Source organism: Cinclus cinclus, chromosome 16 (assembly GCF_963662255.1).
Source record: "Cinclus cinclus chromosome 16, bCinCin1.1, whole genome shotgun sequence".
NCBI classification, from domain to species: Eukaryota; Metazoa; Chordata; class Aves; order Passeriformes; family Cinclidae; genus Cinclus; species Cinclus cinclus.
Window position 1 is genome coordinate 9,770,050 of NC_085061.1, and position 18,222 is coordinate 9,788,271.

The following is an 18,222-nucleotide window of genomic DNA, read 5'->3' on the forward strand; positions in this document are numbered from 1 at the left end:
TAATAATTTTTAAAAAACTAGTCAGGAAGGAAATTTTATTTGCACCTTGAAACATAATTTCTTTCCGGGATTTGTTTTGAATTTTAAATTTACTGGTTTGTGAGGAACTGGAGACTGGCAAGTGCTGGAAACAGGATACAGGGTGCAATGAGTAGATTTCTCAGGTGTGCACTGGAATTGTCTTCGTGCTGCCTGAGTAACAGATTGCCAGGTGCAGTCAGGAAGGATTTCTCCCCCTCATCCCTTGCAATCAAATCCATGTTGCATGAGAATTGTTTATTGAACAGACTTCCTGCTATTGCTGGCATGTTTAGTATTGATGATACTCTTGACCTCTTGTGCTCTCCTGCCCTGGCATGATAAAGATTGTGCTCTTGGTTTGTTGGGGTTGGTTGGCTGGGTTGTTTTTTTTTATAAAGAAAAACTCTTTAAGTTGTATTATCTGGTGTTTAGAGGTGCTTTTATGACCCCTCATCAGTGGTAGTCCCTCAGGGATGTTTCTTGAGACACAGATAATGAGAAAAATACTGTTGAAAAAAGTGTTATTCCTTTGTTAATAAAGGAGACACTGTAAATTCTGTATACTGATCCTGTGAGGCTGTGCTAAACTCTTCCATAAACAGTCTCTTTAATGTCAGTGGGATAATTGTATGTCATAAAAGTAAATCAGCATTTACTCTACAGAATTTTCTTCTTCAGTGTAGCACTGAAATGAATAATAAATATATTGTAATACCATTATAATAAACACATGCTTAACTACTTCAATAAACCAAATTACCATGTACTAATTGAATTTGTATGTAATCTGTATATAATTAGAAGATGATGGTGGCTAACCAAGAGCTTTTAAAAACTTGCTACGACAACTGTTAGATTACTTGAAGTTTTTGTAAAAGGTTATGATTAAGACTGCTGCTGCCAAGAGCCAGGTGTATTCCCATCCAGCCCTCCCTTGCTTACTGCCAGTCTCTTTGTCGTGTTGGCATGAGGAGTTAGGGAGCCTGAAGTGAGTGGATCAGTGACCAGGTGTTGCTGAAGAACATTTATTTCATGGTACTGCCAGGCCAGAGCACAGACCTGACAGGAGGCACCTCTGCCACTGTGAAAGCAGCAGAAGCAGCTGGGGTTGGAGGGAGGCACAGACCATTGGCTTTTCATTGGTAATCCTGTGTTAGATCATATTGAGTTATGAAACCACACTCTGAAACCAATGTCTGCTTGGCTGCTCTGCTGGGGGATTCTTCTTTCCTGTCACATCCAACACAACACGTGTGAGCCTCAGCCTCTAGTGCAGGGTCCTCCCTAATGCAGCAACTTCCCCATCCCTGTGATAGCTGCACTCACCCACTGAGCATCTGCAGAGTCTGGAGCTGTCTGTAGCAGAGTTGACTCAGTACCATTGCTCCCATCCCTGTCTGCAGTCAGGCAGCTCAGTGGCAATCCACCTTTCTCTGTTTTGAATTAATGTGTAGTCTCCTGAGTTGGAGAATCTGCTTGGGTGTGCATTTTGTTTGCTGTGCCTAGGAGTAGAATGGACAATGGAGGGGGCTTGGCTGGAAATCATCTGTCATCATTCAATGTAATAAACTCTAAACTATCACAAAGGAAGTTGTAATAGATGTAGAATTTAAACTGAAGTTGCACGAGCCTCTTGACAGTACACTTTTTGGATAATAGTAGTATTTGAGGAAATTCAGATTATTTTTTAAAAATCAGAGGTCTGAACTAAGCAGATTCATACTTGCAGATTTAGGAAATAATATACTTCAGTTATGCAATTTTATAGAAAATGGAAATATAAGCTTTAGTTTATTGAGACTTCTCACCCAAGATGGTCATGATTTTTCTCATTTTAAAGATGTAAACAGAATCATGAAAGGTATAGATTTTGCTTTTTACATATCCATGTGCATATATATATATATATATATATTCATCCCAGCAGACATCCCAGTAATTTGTTTGGAGGTTTGTGTATGTTCTGCCTTGTTTCTAAGCAACATGTTCCATAGCAGTAGGATGCAATACAGATTGTTCTATATCCTTGTCATTTAAGCCTCTCAGCTAATGATATTGTTGTAGTTCATATGTTTGTTTGAAATGTTGAGTTTACATGCAGCCCTCTTTGCCATCTAGGTTTTCATTTTATGCTTTCAGTGGATGCTGTTACTGTTGGAAGCACTTACCTGAGCATCAGCACTGGCTATAAACAAAAGCTTTAAATCACAGTGGTATCATTTAAGAGATTTGGAGGTCCTGCAGGGCTTCCCTCCAGAATTCTGGAGAGATTATCTGAAATGGCCCTCAGTAGTCCCCTCTCACATACTTTACACTAAAGCATTATGTTTCTAAGCTGAAATGGAAGGATGACTGAATAATTGCTTAAAATGAATGTGCAAAAAAACTGCTTCAACTTTTCTTAATTATTTTGGATATAGTCTTAGCAGAAAAATCACTTCTACAATGACGGATAAAAGAACATTAAAATTTACATTAACATTAAAAAAGCATTAAAAAGGTTTGTGTTTTGGGGTTTTTTTAAACAAAAGCGAATTTAAGTAAAATAGTTCATTTTTAAAATTATATGCTGGCATACATGGAAGTTTTGAAGGCAGTCACCCATGATTAGATGACGCCTGATATTTTTTATAAGATGAATTGGTGAAGAATTATTTTCTTTTAAAACTGAGAACGTTTAACATGCTGTATTACCATCTTCAGGCTAATGTGGAGTGAGTACCACATTTTTAAATGCGATTTATCTTCAAAATTCTGTACAACTTACTTAGAATCATTTCCAGCAAATTAAAGGTAGCTATTTTCATGGTTTTCCCTCCTCTCCTTCTTTGACATGCCATATAAATGAAGCGAATGTTATATTAACAAATTCTGAACTTCGTGTGTAATACCATGTGCAAAGTACCATATTCCATAACCTTCCTGAATTATGTACCTTGCATATCACCTGCTATTTATTTTACTTACTACCCAAAATATAATTTCTACTGTTTTTTATTTTTTATTCCCAGAACAAATATTAGTGGGAAAAAATTACCCATTTTTAATAAATAGAGTGTAATTAGAGTTGAGGGAGAAACAATCTCAGCTCAGGAGAAAGCAAAAGCTATCTCTGGAAGATGAGCGTAGCATAAAGTTACAGTGTTTAGAAAACAGAAACTTTTGGGTGCGAGCAGACGGCGTTTGGGGCGAGGGTAACAACGCGGGGCGGACGGAGCGCTCGGTGCTCAGGTTCTGCAGTTCTCTACCTGCTGCCCTGTAAGGCTGGCCACAGTTCCAGGACAAAGCTGGTGCTCGGATCACTCCTGGAGGTCACCTGGGCCCGACGGAATTCTCTGCTGTGTTCAGTGCCACGTGCTGTGGCACACTCGTGTTAAGGGTGGGCTGCTTCAGCCGCGGGCCCGGGGGACGGGTCTGTGCCCACCCGCAGTGCCCGGTGCCGCGGCAGCGCCTGCAGGGAGCCTCTGCCCTGTGCTTCAGCCTCAGCGCCCGGGGGGCACCGGCTGCAGGAAAGCTGCTGGCAGCGGGCAGAAAGAAAAGGAGGCTTCCAGTGGAACAGCTTTTCATTTAAAGGAAACGGCCGCGTTTCCAGCACTGTCTGTTTCCATGGCAGCCAGCCCAGCAGCCTGCGCTGAAGTTTCTGCCGCTCTTGGAAATTTCCAAGGGGGTACGCAGGAATGTTGGACATCGCATTTTCTCATTTTAACTTGCAGTTTTAAGAGTTTAAATAGGTAATACCTGCTGGATTTTAACTTTGAGAGAATAATGAGAAGATTACATACAGGACGTTTAAAAAAATCTCCATGCGTTGTTTTTCTCTTGCTGCCATTTGAAAGGACTATGTGGTGTCTGCTGGACCCCTTGTCCATGGTGGAATGTTTGTTTCAGCTGTGTAATTGGGCAATGGCAACAACTATTTGCTGTTTCATAGTAACTTCTATAAGATTAAAATTTGATCTTAATAGGCTGTGTAATGAACTATGTTAGATGTGGAATTATTAGTGCTGGAACTGTGTGCAGTGTGTGTTCTGTTTATTTTTCAAGGCAAGAAGCAGTGGTGAAAGCTTGTCAATCAGTGTAGATAGCATTGTTCCTGCAGGACAACTATCAATTTATTTTTGGCCTCTTTACATTCCAGTGCTAGTGATTACGTAGTACTACTTTGAGACTGCTCTTCTATAGGATACCCGCTACAGATTCGTAACAGGAATCGCTTGCTCAGCTCTGATAAAAGCTGTTTGTTGTAGGTGATTTAATAATACACTTTATTTCACTCCTTCTGCCACTCACAGCAAATGAGACGTGCCCAGACCGCTCTGTTTGCTGCCTTTCCAAGGGCTGATACAGACCGTGCTGTGTCTCCTCAAGTGCTTGTTTGTGGCACTTCTGCTCTCACCCTGCAGAGCGCTTCAGCAGGAGATTGAGGAGCTGCTGGTTCTGGTTATCCTCACTCTCTGCCCCTTTGGGGCACAGTGCACATGAACCTGAGCAGGACTCCCAGTGTGAGAACAGGGCACTTTATAAAAGTTTCTGCTTTACAGAAATATACTTCCACATAACTGAGTGCATTGGTTAAAGGATGAGCTCCCCTTTCTGCACTGTCATGTCCATTCCCTGGCTGAGAGCAGTGTTGAATCTCTGGTGTGCTAACACTGGAAGGAGCTGGAAGAGTGGGAGCACCAGCCTTTGGCACTCAGCTTTTGTGCTGGCAAAAACCTCTACTTCCAGCGCAGTCACAAGACTTCTGCTGACTCTGAGAGTCAGATAACCAGATGTTCTTACTGTGAGGAGGGATTATGCTTTTTTGTTTTGTCAGTAAGTATTAAATAAGGTATCCAAGATTTAATGATCATTTTATTGATTTAAGAAAACACATGGAAATTTTGGAATCTCTCCACCTGGTGTTCAAGTGTTAAAATCATATGCTTAGTTGAAAACAAAAAAGAATATCCTTCTTTCTCCCTCAGTCAAAGCAGGAATTTGACTGACCTCTCTGTGCATGGCTTTTATTCAGAAGCAGTTCACAGACAATTTTTAGAGCTGCAGTGGTGTGAAGGAGGATTCCTGCCAGATAATGTGAAGTGCAAAATATTTGTACTGTCTTCTAGTAATTACATTTGCTCGGTGGTGTTAATATTGCCCTTCTTTTGCACATGTACTTTAAATAGGCGGAACAGTATTAACAACATTAATAGTTTATCAACATATGTAAATATTTGTCAATTTTGTGCCTTCATTTTGAAGATCACTTATGATTTTAGATGTTATGTAGGTAAATGCCTGATTTTAAAAGTGTAACAGTGAAAGCCAAACTATCTGGCAACAAGCAGAATGGATTTACCCTGATAAGAACCATCTGTAAAACACAGTGTTTGAGTACTGTTCCAAGGGGAGCTTTGCTTTGTAGTACCTCCACCTCCTGTCTTTCAAATTCTCCCTTCCCCACGTTCCATGATGGCTTGTCTGTAAATTAATCTTTAAAATAAAGGGGAGGGGGAAAAACAAAAGAAGGAAAAAGAGTCTAAACTCTGACCCACACTAGAACAAGTGGTAATATGTATATATATGTTGTATTTGGGTAATGCTTCAGTGGTTTTTTAGAATTTTTTTTTAGGGTTTTTATTTTTTTTTGGCTTTGTCCTCTTATCCAGCTTTACTAGATTTACCACTTTGTGTGTTACAGACTGTTCTAGAAGTCTCTTGCTCTATGGATTTCCATATATATGATAAGCAAAGTCTGTATTAACTTTAATTACATTAGATGTAAACCAACCTGCATTCTAGTCTAGATAGTTTCTCACAGAAATAAATGAGCAATTCTTTGCCAAAGGTGCAATTCTGAGATGGCTCATCCTTGTCTCCGAAGATAATTTCATCCCATTTTCCTTATTGAAAACATGTGATTTAGTTTCCATGACTCCCATCCTCCTGTCGGGCTGGCTGTTCTTTGAACTGCTTCTTGTGAGCCCCCATTTCCCTCTGAGCTTTTCACAGACCTCACTCCCCTTCCTTCATACCCACTTCAGGTTCCCCTCCAGTATAAGGGTACACATCAGTCTGTAACTACAGAGACAGTGGAAGGGTCACTCCTGACTGTATTATGACCACCTGCTCTGACACCCTGACCCGTAACCAGGTGTGCTCTGTGTGAAATTATGCAACTCACAGACAGGTGTTAATATTTCTTCCTTAGAAACAGCTCTGCTTTTTACTTTGTGTTGCTGTAGGGGCTGAAAGTATTTTAGATCCTCTAGATCCTTACATCTCTTATAGAAATATCAATATTGGCTTTTTTCCTGATGGATTTGCTTTGGAATAGCAAAACTTTTTTAGCTTTCCAACTTGAAAAAAAAATATATTTAGGGTTTGTATTCATTTTTTCTTTTTATTTGAAAATTCCATTTTCTTTAATAATGCATTCAACTGTTCAATATTTACCTTTTTAAAAAGTGTAGATATGAAAAACTTTTTCAACTTTAGTTTTGGAGTTGATTGCAAAAGCAAACATCTGTTTTTCATCCAGACTGGTTTCTGTTTAACCTCTTTGCTCTGGTCAAGCCAAAATCTTCAGTTATTATCTTATACCATCTTTCTAACTATGAGTCATCTATCTCTTCTTTAGCATTCCCCCTGCAGTGCTTCCCTATTAGTCATGCTACAGGCTGTCCTTTCCTTATTATGTAATATATAAGTTCATGGTATTTATTTAGTAAGTGAAAAACTACATGTTCCCTGTCTTCTGTATCTCTCATTTTCTCAATTTTCTCACTGCTTTTATGACTTGTCCAGATACAGATGGGACAACTTCAAAATTCTCCCTTATTGCTTTGTAATGCCCAGTGTAAATTAAGGGCAGACAAGTAATGTTATGAGAGACAAGAATAGTTTGTTGCATGTTTTTCTTAAAAAATGCTAAAGCTTCACAAGTGAGCACATAAGGTTTATGTGCAGGTACATTCTTACTGTTCTTCTCTCCCTTTTGCTCTAGTCCACTGCATATTTCTTTGTTACACTGAACATTGTTTAGGATATGGCTCAGTTTTAAATCTTTCTGCAAAGCTTAAGCCAAATATCTGACCATAATTGAAGCCATAAATCATAAATACATTCCTAAACTACACAGCAGGGCTTACCATCATTTATATTTAGAAATAATGTTCAGTATAATATATTCAGTAATAATGTTCTTTCCCAGTTGTGATTACTAATGTTGAAAGCACAACCCCAGCAATGCTTAGGTAGTTACAGCTGAGCCAGCTACACCTACAGAATGGGCTTTATGAGAAAGCTTAGTGAAAAAGAAAGTCTGAATAAAAAAAATATTATAAAGCTGGAATATCACCATAAATGCATTATTTCTTAATAGATTACCTGCCTATGATATGTTGGTATATGAGTCACAGCTGTACTAACATTCTACTAACTAACCTGCTGTGATACTGCCAGCATTCACTTGCTGACCCATAGCGTTTCAGGTAATGGAACTGAAAAATAAATACTAACTCTGGTTTATATGCTTTATATATCAGCTCTGCTGTGGACATCTTGGAGCAGATCATTTTGCTTGAGGACCTTGGGCCTGAAGTAAAGAGTCATGTGTTTAAAACTGACCTGTAACTAGGTGAAGATTTGGTAGGCACATCTGTCATTTGCTTAGTGTTCCAAGAAAGCCAGATTTAAGTGTGGTGTCAGTTTGACCCCAATAAAGCTGTTAGCAAGGATGAGATTCCTGCCCAGAGCAGGATGTGATTTTCTAGCCTTGTCACAGTCTCCTAGTGATGTAAAAGAAAGCACAGTTTAAGCAAAGAACAGCAGAAAGATGAGTTTTAATCTACTCAGGACTAAAAACATTGGCATGTGGTAGTCTTGCCATCCTGCTTATCAATTGTCCTTCACATCATTTGGATGGGTAAAACTTATTTAAATTTTTTTAAAAGGGTTGCACATAGAGTTTTAAGGCTGACTCTGAGCTTTCTTCCCTTACTAATTGTAAGCAAGGAACCCCAAACCAAGAACGTATCAGTTCTTTTGCTTTCCTGTAAACACCATTGCAGTCAGTGAGTTTATTTGTGCTTTGGGCTCATGATGTACCCCAGTGTTAGAAGCTTAACATCACAACATTACACTGTGTGCTTGAAATGCATTTCCTTTGAAATTATTTTTTGAAATGAACACTTTTCTGGTAAAACTGGCACAGGACTCCAGGCAGTACAAGTTTGCACCTTCTGATGAGAGATAACTTTCAAAGAGGTCATGGCTTTCCTGGAGCCAAAGGAAATTAAGGAACACAAAACCAGAAACTATTATAAAGTTACTCTTCTGTTAACTTTTCACAGTTAATATTACTTGGAAAATACAATGCCCTATTTAAAGCAGGTATTTTCAAGTTGCCAGAGGAACTCTGTACCTTTTCATTTGAATGACTTTTCATTAGTTTACATTTTAGTGTTGTTATTTTGCATTCTTGCATCTCTATCCTTCGTGATTCTTGTGTCACAATATTGTAAAGTCTGAACAGATCTGCTGTGCCACAGCCCTGAAATGTTTGTATTTGAACTCTCAATGTTTGTGTGACACAAGAAAATAATGTCCTTGTTTTCAGGACTTGCTATTCCCGGTCTTGATGCTTTAGCCAGAGGAATATCCTTCCTGTACTGCAGAACAGGAAATAAGCTGGTTCCTTTTGAATTCTGGAAACAATGAACTTCGTCCTCAGCTTAATTTTTTAGAAATTACATTCATTTTGATGTTTTGGACAATACATTAGCTTGTTTTGCTTCCTTGTGTGAAATACAATAGGAACAGCATACCATAATCATACACCCATAATAAGCTCTCAAGTCTTAGTTTCAGCATGTAAATATTACATATTTATCTTGTCTCTCGACTGTCCCTTGTTCAGAAGATGAAATTTCACTCTGGGGTAGTAACTATATGTGTCAAAGAAGGGGAAGGGAGGAGGAGAGGAAAGAAACAACTTTTTTTTTTTTCCTTTTTTCCCCCCAGGCCATAATCTTTGAAAGTATAAAACTTTTATGTCTACGTCTTCCCACAGGTTTTGTGGTTTCTGATGTAGTATTTAATATATGTCACATTGGTTACTCACACAGGAATGATGAGAAACTTTATTTCATGTAATGAAAGAAAAGAAGTTACCTCTGAAGCTTTATAAACTGTTTTTCCACGTTTGATAGTATTTGATTTATTTTATCCTTTAAATAATTATGATAATACATATCTCAATCAAAAAACCAACATTTTCAGATGTTCAGAGAGAGAATAAGATGTGTTCTTATTGTAGCACTTTTTTGTTGTTTTTAAGCAAGGCAGATAAAATTCTGCTTCTCGTGTTTCAGCAAGGATTATTTAAATACACAATCAGCCATTATATTTAAAATAACCTGTCAGAAGAAACCATCAACAAGACACACAGAACTTTTCTTTTAAAATGCTCTGCAAACATAATTTCTATTTCAGCACAGTGAAGTCATGTAAGATTGGCTTAGGACACACCAGTAAGGCTCTGTAATCATTATGGGCTCCAGTTTATGGTTTAAACTCCTTTTACCTCACTGTTTGCTTGATGTAAGGTCAGCATTCTTCATGAGGTCTGGCTGATAGGAAAAGTAGATGCATGTGGGAAACACAGTGCTGGCATCAGATTAGATTGAGAAGTAGCAAAGTCCAATGAAAGTGGGGATGGAAGTAGTCCCTGGGAACTGTGTTAACAGCAACTATTCCTAGGATGGCTCTTGAGGGGTTACTGTTGGGTCTGAATGCACAGCAAAAAGTATTTCTAAGGTTGCAATACTTGTATCATTGGAATGGGGCTTTGCACTTTATAAGGAGACTGTGCTTACACAGGAATGAATGTTTTGTTTTGTCAGTACTTCAGCTGAGGCTGCAGCAGAGACGGACACGAGAACAGCTGGTGGACCAGGGCATCATGCCACGTAAGACTTACTTCTAGTAATTTGTATTTCTGTAGTGTTCATTATGAATTGACTATATAAAATAATGAAGATAAGCATTTCTGTAAGATCATTAAAAATAACTTTAGCATTTGAAAACACTTGGGGGATCCTTTTTATAACATAAGTGAGCATAGTAAATTCATCGTGCTTACATCATGTTTCAGTTAAAATGGCCATTGTGATGAATACACAAGGATTTGTAGACATAGTCTGACTCTGTTTTTATTTTCTCTATTTAAACAACTATGATAAATTTACTAAATAAACTGAATTACTGTGAGTGGGCATTAATAACAAAAAAGCAGTTTTTAAAGAGTAGAATGACAAAGGTTCCCAAACAAATGAGGGGTGCACAGAACACATGGAGAATCTCTAAGCAGACAGCTCTGAGATGGAGCACGCTACATTTTATGTTATTTCTAGGTGAACAGTGATATTTTTACCCTATTTGGTTATTTAGTAGCTAACCATCATTCTGTTTTATAAGATGAACATTTAAGGCTTCTACATTTTTCTGTTTTGTTTTTAAATCAACCCATAGTTCTTAAGGGAAGTCCAGTTCTCTAATCACCAAGTATGAGGAATGGACAGCCAGAAAATTCAGTGGAATAAATTAAATTAAATAGGTATTTTGACATTCTAAACCTTATCTCATAAAATTTGCACTGTGGGACAGTTTTGATAAATAAACACCTTTGTACATAGCGAAAAAGTTAACCATTACATGGTAATAGTCTGTTAAAATGAAATATTCCAGATATTCTGTATGGGAGTATTGCTTATCTCTGCTGAATAGAGGTGGATACAACTAGCATGAATCCAATATAAGCCTGGTGGTGGTGTTAAACTCAGAGGTGGTGTTAAACACCCATACACACATTCTGGTTAGCATATTTCTTTTGAAAATCACTTCCTGTCAGTTTAACTCTTACTCTCCCTTCACAGCTTTGAAAAGTCCAGCTGCATTCCACGAGCAGATAAAGAGCCTGGAGCGAGCCAGGGTAAACCACTTTGTGTAAACTTGTGATTAACATCTGGAAATGGAGAGTCAGTTTTTTTGTAATACTAAATTCTCTGAGTACATGGAAAAATTCTTACCATTACAGTAATAATGTGTGCTTTTATTTTGGAAGAATTTATTAAAACAAGACACGTGTGTCAAATCTGAAAAGAACCTCTCTGAGCCTTCACAGATCAGTGTGGGATATTAAACTTAGGGGGGTTAACACAGAGTTATCTCCAGTTAAGGGTTGGATACTTGGGGAAATTATGCTTGTACAGTTTTTCTATAGCAAATCTATACTATTGTGATTATGTGGTAGTGTGGGATCAAATCCAGAAAAATTCCCATCCTGTTTGGGGAAGCTGAAAATCCATCACCCCTGCTTAACTGCTGGGAAAACAAAAACAAAGCAAGAGGAACCCCTCTACTCCCTGTGTTCTGACAGTGCTACCCACCCATCTGAATGAAACTGCAACTATTCATGGACTGGATGCAGGTGATTTGTCAAACTGCTTTGGGTTTTTAAGTGAACAGTAGTTAATGGTGTTTTCTCCTTTCAAGACTGAAAATTTCTTGAAGCACAAGATCCGGAGCAGGCCGGACCGCTCGGAGCTGGTCAGAATGCACATCCTGGAAGGTACGTGCCAGCTCTGGGCTCCTGAGCTGCTCACAGCAGGGACTTGCTTGTGCTCTCAGTTGCCTCACTGAATTACACTGTGATGGGAATTTCTCCTAAAGGTTTATCTGCTGTATTTCTCTACTTCTGCAGTGTCTTTGATAGTCTGTATTCTAAATCTGTATAGGAATAGATATATCTATGTCAGTACAGGTATTCTCAGCAGTGTATTTGTTTGCTATTGCATATTGTTCTTAATCTATAATGGTAATTGTATCATGAGTGTTTCTATTGCTTCAGTTTTTGCTTCACTTTTTGCTCATGCCCTAAAATGACCTGACAAAGCTTTGTGCTCTCCCCTGGCCCTAAGGAACCTCTAATAAATGTGACTGTTACCCTGTTACCTGTTATACTTGACTACTTTTGATACAAGTGGAATGGTTATTGCAAAGACAAGACAATGTTGTTTGTCATGAAATTGGGGAATAATTGGAACAGAATACTTAAAGCAGTATATCCTTTTAGAGACCTTTGCAGAGCCTTCACTACAGGCCACTCAGATGAAACTGAAGAGAGCTCGGCTGGCAGATGATCTGAATGAGAAGATTGCTCAGAGACCTGGCCCTATGGAACTTGTAGAAAAAAATATTCTTCCTGTAGACTCCAGTGTTAAAGAAGCCATTATAGGCAAGTAGAAGTCCCACAGCTTCTGTTTGTGATCTACATGGCACTGTGGAAAATAAATAATTTAATTCTTGAGGGTAAAGTTCACTAGAAGATAACATATGCTAAGTTTATTGCTACTTTCTCTTCCAGCTTCTGAGACCTAAACTTCATTATCATTTAAATAAAGTAATCCTATTTTTATATGAAAATACTTGGTTTTTAATAAAAATCATTACAAAGTAATCAAACATCTGTGGGCATTCCTCAGCCTGTCATAGGTGTCTGTGTGCACTCCACATCTGTTGAATGTACTGTTCAATCTCTTACTAAAACTACTTCTGCTCCACACTTGGCTTTATTGATTCCTTGAATATGATTTAATATGGCTCTCATATTAAAAACACAGTAAATACTTAGGTACCATATGTTTAGACTGCTGAAAACTGATCATTTTCCAGCAATAAGTTAATTCTGCCATAAATGTCTAAATTTAATTTGTGCAGTTAAAAAAAAAACATTGTTTCTTTCTATGTAAACATTTTAGCAGTTGGACAAGAGAATTACCCTCAAGCTTTGGATGATTTCTCATTTGATGAAGACAGCAGTGATGCTTTATCACCAGATCAACCAGCCAGCCAAGAATCACAGGGTTCAGCAGCTTCCCCTGGTGAGCCAAAAACAAGTGACTCACCCTCACCTATAACCCCAAATGCTGCTACATCAACACAGGTACAGTTTTTAAATGTTAAAATCTTCACAGTATGGGTTTTGGTTTGGCACTGTAGAAACAGGACAGGGTTTCACATGGAATTGATACATCTGCTGCTACAAAGGGATATCTGAGACTCTCTTTTCTGGTTGGGAGTGCATAGAGTATAATCGTGGCTTAGTTGGTGGCAGTGATGAAATTCCCATAGGCTGCAGTGAAGCCATAAATTCCCTGAGATTCATTATGACACATGGAAGATCTGCAGCTTTCCCAGAAGGTGTTTAAAAGGTCATGGCCATGCTTTACTCCAGCTGTTATTGATTACTTAATGTCTGTCTTCCTTCTGGGCAAGGTCTTGAACTCACGTAGAATTAAACTTAGCTGAAACAACAGTTGATAACAGTTCCATTACCTTCAGAAAAGTCCATAAAAAAAAGGTTTCCCACATAATTTAAATATTCTTTCCTATAGTTTTAAAATACTGCCTAAGAAATTTACTATTTAAGAGATCAAAATAACAGTTATATTGATTTTTCTATAAGGTTTTTAGTTTTTTCTCAAGGTACTTACAAAGAAAGGAAAGGAACTGTGTCACAGCAGATAAAATGTTATCTTTATAGCAGCACATTTAAATGTGTGAGAATTTAGAGAGCTGTAGATTTGCTCCTTACTGCAGAAAGTAATGTAAAAGTCAACTGTTAAATAAGTAAAAAGGAAAGAGCTCTTGTTAATGCTCTAAAGACTATACTGTCTTTATGACCATGGACACTTGACAGCTGAGTGGTTCAGGATCTGTTATTACTCTCCTTGGTTTTATTACCACAGTAGATAGAAAATGTATTGCAAAGTTCATATTCAAAAGCAATGCTGGACACAAAGTACAGCACATCCATTTTATTTCATTGTTCCCTAACATACAGATTGATGTGAGTTGGGTTTCACGTTGAGAGAACATAATTTGTGTTGAATAAATTGAAATCCAACCATGTGAAATTAGATTCCTGAGTAAGGAATTAGGTTCCTAATGGAGAATTCAATAAAAATTCTCGAAGAAATACATTCCAGAAGCTTTCCAAGTAGGAAGCAGAAGAGAGATCTGTGATTGCAGAAACAAAAAGTAAGGCACTTGAACTTGATTGAAAAAGCACTCCAGATAGAACTTCAAGCCTTTGCTTATGGATTTCGTATTACATTACAGCCACTTCTGTGCACACATCTAAAATGAGAAGTTGCTCTTCTGCAGAATAAGAGATGCTTACCTTGTTGTTCCTTTTGAATTAAAGAATAACAGCACAGCAGGTCTCTACAGGAGACATGTCTGGGAATGGGTCCTTTATTCTTTTAATTTCCTCTGTTAAATTTTAAATTTTATTACAACAAGAAATACAAAGAATGTTTTGAATAAAGCAGAGTGCAGCCAGAGTTCTTTTCAAGGCTTCCTCCTCCGCACATTTCCAGACTTCAGAGGATGTAACATAATTTTGAGAACCTTCAGCTTTCTTTGACTGATGACCTAAAACTAGCTTTAACCCAGTGTACTTGCATCTGGTAAGGATTAGGCATTTTAGTCATATTCTAAACAGATCAAATTGAGGCATTCACAGTTTAGAATATATAAAAACAGTATCTTCAAAACAGCTGAAGAATTTTGCTTGATGGCACAGAAAGATTTTCTTAATATATTCTCTGTAGCTTGTTGACCTGCTAGATTCTTGTTGGCATCTAGCAGAAAAGGTGCACAACTCATACTATTTGGAAATAGGGATCTGTTCAAATTAAATAATTACTAGTTTATGAAGTAATCATGTTAAGAAGTCAAGACCTGTTAAATTTATATATTTTTTAAATTTAAAACTACATAAAGTAAATTATGTGCATGGTTCATTGCCTTATCTAACACTTGCAGGTAAAATTGAGAAGTCTGTGAAAAGCTTTGTGTGTAAGTTAGGATAATGACTAGTGTAAGGAAAAATAATTTACTCTCTGGCAAGAGGAAAAGATTTAACATCAAAATTTTCACACAATGTGAAAAGAGGCAGTTTGGGATTTTGTTGGTGCTTTTTTCTGTTGTTTTGGTTTAGTTCGGGCTTTAAAAAAAATTACTAACCTTCCCCTTTTGAAGAGTTTTGCTGTGCTGTCATCATGAATGGATTACCAAATAGTATGTTTGGAGTCAAATTGTTTGGGTTCAAGAACGATCAGAATAGTACAAGACTGTTCAATGAGTAAGTGAAGTACCAAACATTTGAAATGGTGTTTAATTAAGAAATAGTGAAAATCATGAGGTCGTTTTAGTTCCCCTGTGCCTTATGGTAATATGGTACTTGACACTTTGATCCTAGGACAAACTAAGTGCTTTTTAAAGTTTTACTGCTGTAACTCAAATAAGCCTTTTAAACCAGATAGCAGCAGGGATGCAGTATGTTGGAATACAGCATCCAGAACCCTTTTTTAAAGGTTGAGTCCCTCTAACATCCCCTCTCAATTCTTGTGCAAGTCCAGCAAATAACAGACACTGTGTAGATGTCAGGGGCTTTCCAGAGCAAACACTCTGAAACTTGAATGTAGAAATAGAGGCATTTGTATCTTTAGCCTGTTGCCATAAACAGACAGGAGCCCAGGACAGGCAGGTGCACAGTGTTCCAGTGGCTGGGGAGGGCATGGTAAATGTGCTGTTTAGTGAAGCCATCATCAGGAGCTGTTCCTGTTCAACTGCAAGACAGAGGGATCAAACCCACTGTTCAGTTCTGCTGGCTTATGGGAAGGCAGCTGTAGTTGCCTCTTGGCAGCTGATGGTTGGGACCACAGCGGGATGTCTAAATGAAACACAAAGATAAAATGGAAATTTATTACAAATTAATTGTAAGCTAAAGTCAGAGAGCTTTGTTCATGCAGACTGGCAGTTTGGGAACTGCTGTCCCAGAAATACAAAAGAACCAGGACACAGAGTTGCAAAATGTGTAACCAAGTAAAGTCCTTTGTGATACAATCTCACAGAAAAATACAGGAAAGGTAGGGGAAGAAATGAAACAGAAAGTACCAGTTGGACTTAATTAGAATGCAAGTCTGGGAATTAGTTTGGATGAAAAAGGATGTTTACTGATAGGAATATAAAGAAGGGGCTTTTATAAAAGGAACATTGTACTAGGTGATCTATTGCTTTGTTAAACAATGGAAGTGCAACTGATGTCATGATGGCTGGATTTATTACTGAATGATGTTAAGGACTAGGAAAATGAGGATGGAGATTACCAGAAATGAGACAGAAAGAGGGAAATCCTGGGCTAAAAGGAAGTTGGTACCAGTGCTCTCTGGGAGTTGGTTTGGGACATTGTGGTTTCGTGGTGCCATTAACAACCTTGATGTAAGAGTGGGTCACCTAACAAAAGTAGGAAGGCATAGTCAGCACACAGTTGGATTGTTATTATGCGAAAAGAACTGGTTGATTAGGCTTTTAGGAGAGAAATGTAATTCTAATAGAAGGAATAGTTCTTGTAAAGAATAATGCACAAGGCCCTTTCTTCCCATGACAAAGAAATGTGGAAACCTGGGGACTTTTGACTCAGGATAAAACTGAGGAAGAGAGCTGGGGTGCAGTGTTCAGCAGTGAAGTCAGGAGCTACTGTGGACATCCTCTGTAAAATTGCAAGTCTGTCTGAAGAGATGATTCCAGAAGTGCTGATACCACAGTAAGGATGCAGTGAGACCCTACATGGAATGTCCTGTATATTTCCAGTTACTTATATCCAAGAAAGACTAATGAAAACTGTTAACACAGTTACCTGTAACAGGTAAAGATAATCAGAGAATGAAAAATCTGTTTGTGAGAAAAGAGTAAAAAATGTCTTTGTGTATCTAGGAATACAAGGACTGAGATCTGTTTATATAGAGTTTATATTCCATCAGAGGGATATTCACCACGGAAGGAAATCATAAGGTTTCTTTAAGACTTAAAGTCACAACCAATTTCAGCACAATAAAAGTTGGTATGACAAATTTAAGATGAGCAAAGCTTGGGTTTACACTTCTGCTGGCATAACATACAGAAGAAATGGACCTCCTGGCACAGTCAGAGGTGGGGTTCTGTGAAAATACCATAGGAAGGGTGAAAATACACCTGCTGTTCTGCTGTGAGATCATTCTGAATTGAGAAGTTTTTTTGCCTATGTTTAAGTTTGACCTTTATGAAACCAATACTTTTCTGACAGTGCTTGTTTAGATGGTAAGATTCTCCTTGTATACACAAAAATCTGACTCCTCAGACAAAAATATTGAAAGCCTCAATTTTATAGTAATAAAGCAGTGTTTTCTTAGCTAAGATGTCAAAATAAGAAACCATTTTATTTGCTATATTTGAAGTGTGCCAAAATGTGCCCTTACAGAATACTTGTATACTGTACAGGACTTCTGTTTTCACCATTCCTCTGAAAAATACTTTGTGAATTTGACATGATAGTAAATTGTCTTAACTTTTTCACATTTTTTCCAGTTACTCAGGTGGTCGATGTTTTTAATGTTTCTCTTTTTCCTTATATTTTTTTAATACTAGTATCCACCTTTAACCTCTCCAGTTCCTGAATTCCTCAAAACTCCCTCTACAATCGAACAGCACGTGACTCGTTCCACTGCTGCAACCACCTTGAGCACAACCACTGTATCAGCAGCAAAGCCTGGGCCAACGTTAGTGAAGGTGGGTACCTGGAACTGTGTCCCGTGAGAAAACATTCTTCATCTGTGTCCTAAACACAATGCTGTGTTTAATGGAAAACTACACAAGTAACCTTACAAGTGCCTGTAGCTAAGAACAACTTCTGCTGGTGTTCAGGAGAGCATTCTGGGCTGGTGACTCAAAGCTTTTGGTCAGCCAGTAACCTTTGTAGGTACCAGCTCATTACTCCAAGAGGTCCTTACAGTACAGTTGACAGAAGTTTTCAGGCAGAATTGTGCATTGCATTGCTATGGAAGTTTTTAAGAAATAAGGACAACAGGTTTTTGCAATACAGAGTTTCTACTTTCTATTTCTATCTGCCTTCTAATATAGTTTTGTATGGAGGATAGTTGAATTTTAGAAAGATAATCACTGCATTCACAGTCTAACTGTAACCAAAGTGGTGAACAGCACTCTTTCTGCACTGACTTAGCATTAGAAAACCCTTTCAAATACAGTTAGAGAGGGATTTCTTTTAGATGTGCATAATGTTTCATTTCAGTAATTTCACTGTCTTCAGCTGTG

At 38.0% G+C, this 18,222-nt stretch overlaps 1 protein-coding gene and 1 long non-coding RNA gene across 3 annotated transcripts in view; one reads left to right on the forward strand and one right to left on the reverse strand.

Annotated features, from left to right (window-relative positions):
* The window catches only part of MRTFB (myocardin related transcription factor B), a 46,409-nt gene that overhangs the window by 13,349 nt on the left and 14,838 nt on the right, over window positions 1-18,222 (forward strand). For both annotated transcript variants that reach the window (XM_062503757.1, XM_062503759.1), the window contains exons 2-7: window positions 9,909-9,974; window positions 10,941-10,996; window positions 11,560-11,635; window positions 12,140-12,301; window positions 12,825-13,009; window positions 17,539-17,679. In XM_062503757.1, coding sequence (XP_062359741.1) covers window positions 9,968-9,974; window positions 10,941-10,996; window positions 11,560-11,635; window positions 12,140-12,301; window positions 12,825-13,009; window positions 17,539-17,679 — 627 coding nt within the window. In that variant the 5' untranslated portion in view covers window positions 9,909-9,967. The remainder of the gene's footprint in view (window positions 1-9,908; window positions 9,975-10,940; window positions 10,997-11,559; window positions 11,636-12,139; window positions 12,302-12,824; window positions 13,010-17,538; window positions 17,680-18,222) is intronic.
* LOC134050605 (uncharacterized) overlaps window positions 1-18,222 on the reverse strand; it is a 45,943-nt gene that overhangs the window by 5,343 nt on the left and 22,378 nt on the right. The gene's annotated exons all lie outside the window — the stretch shown is intronic.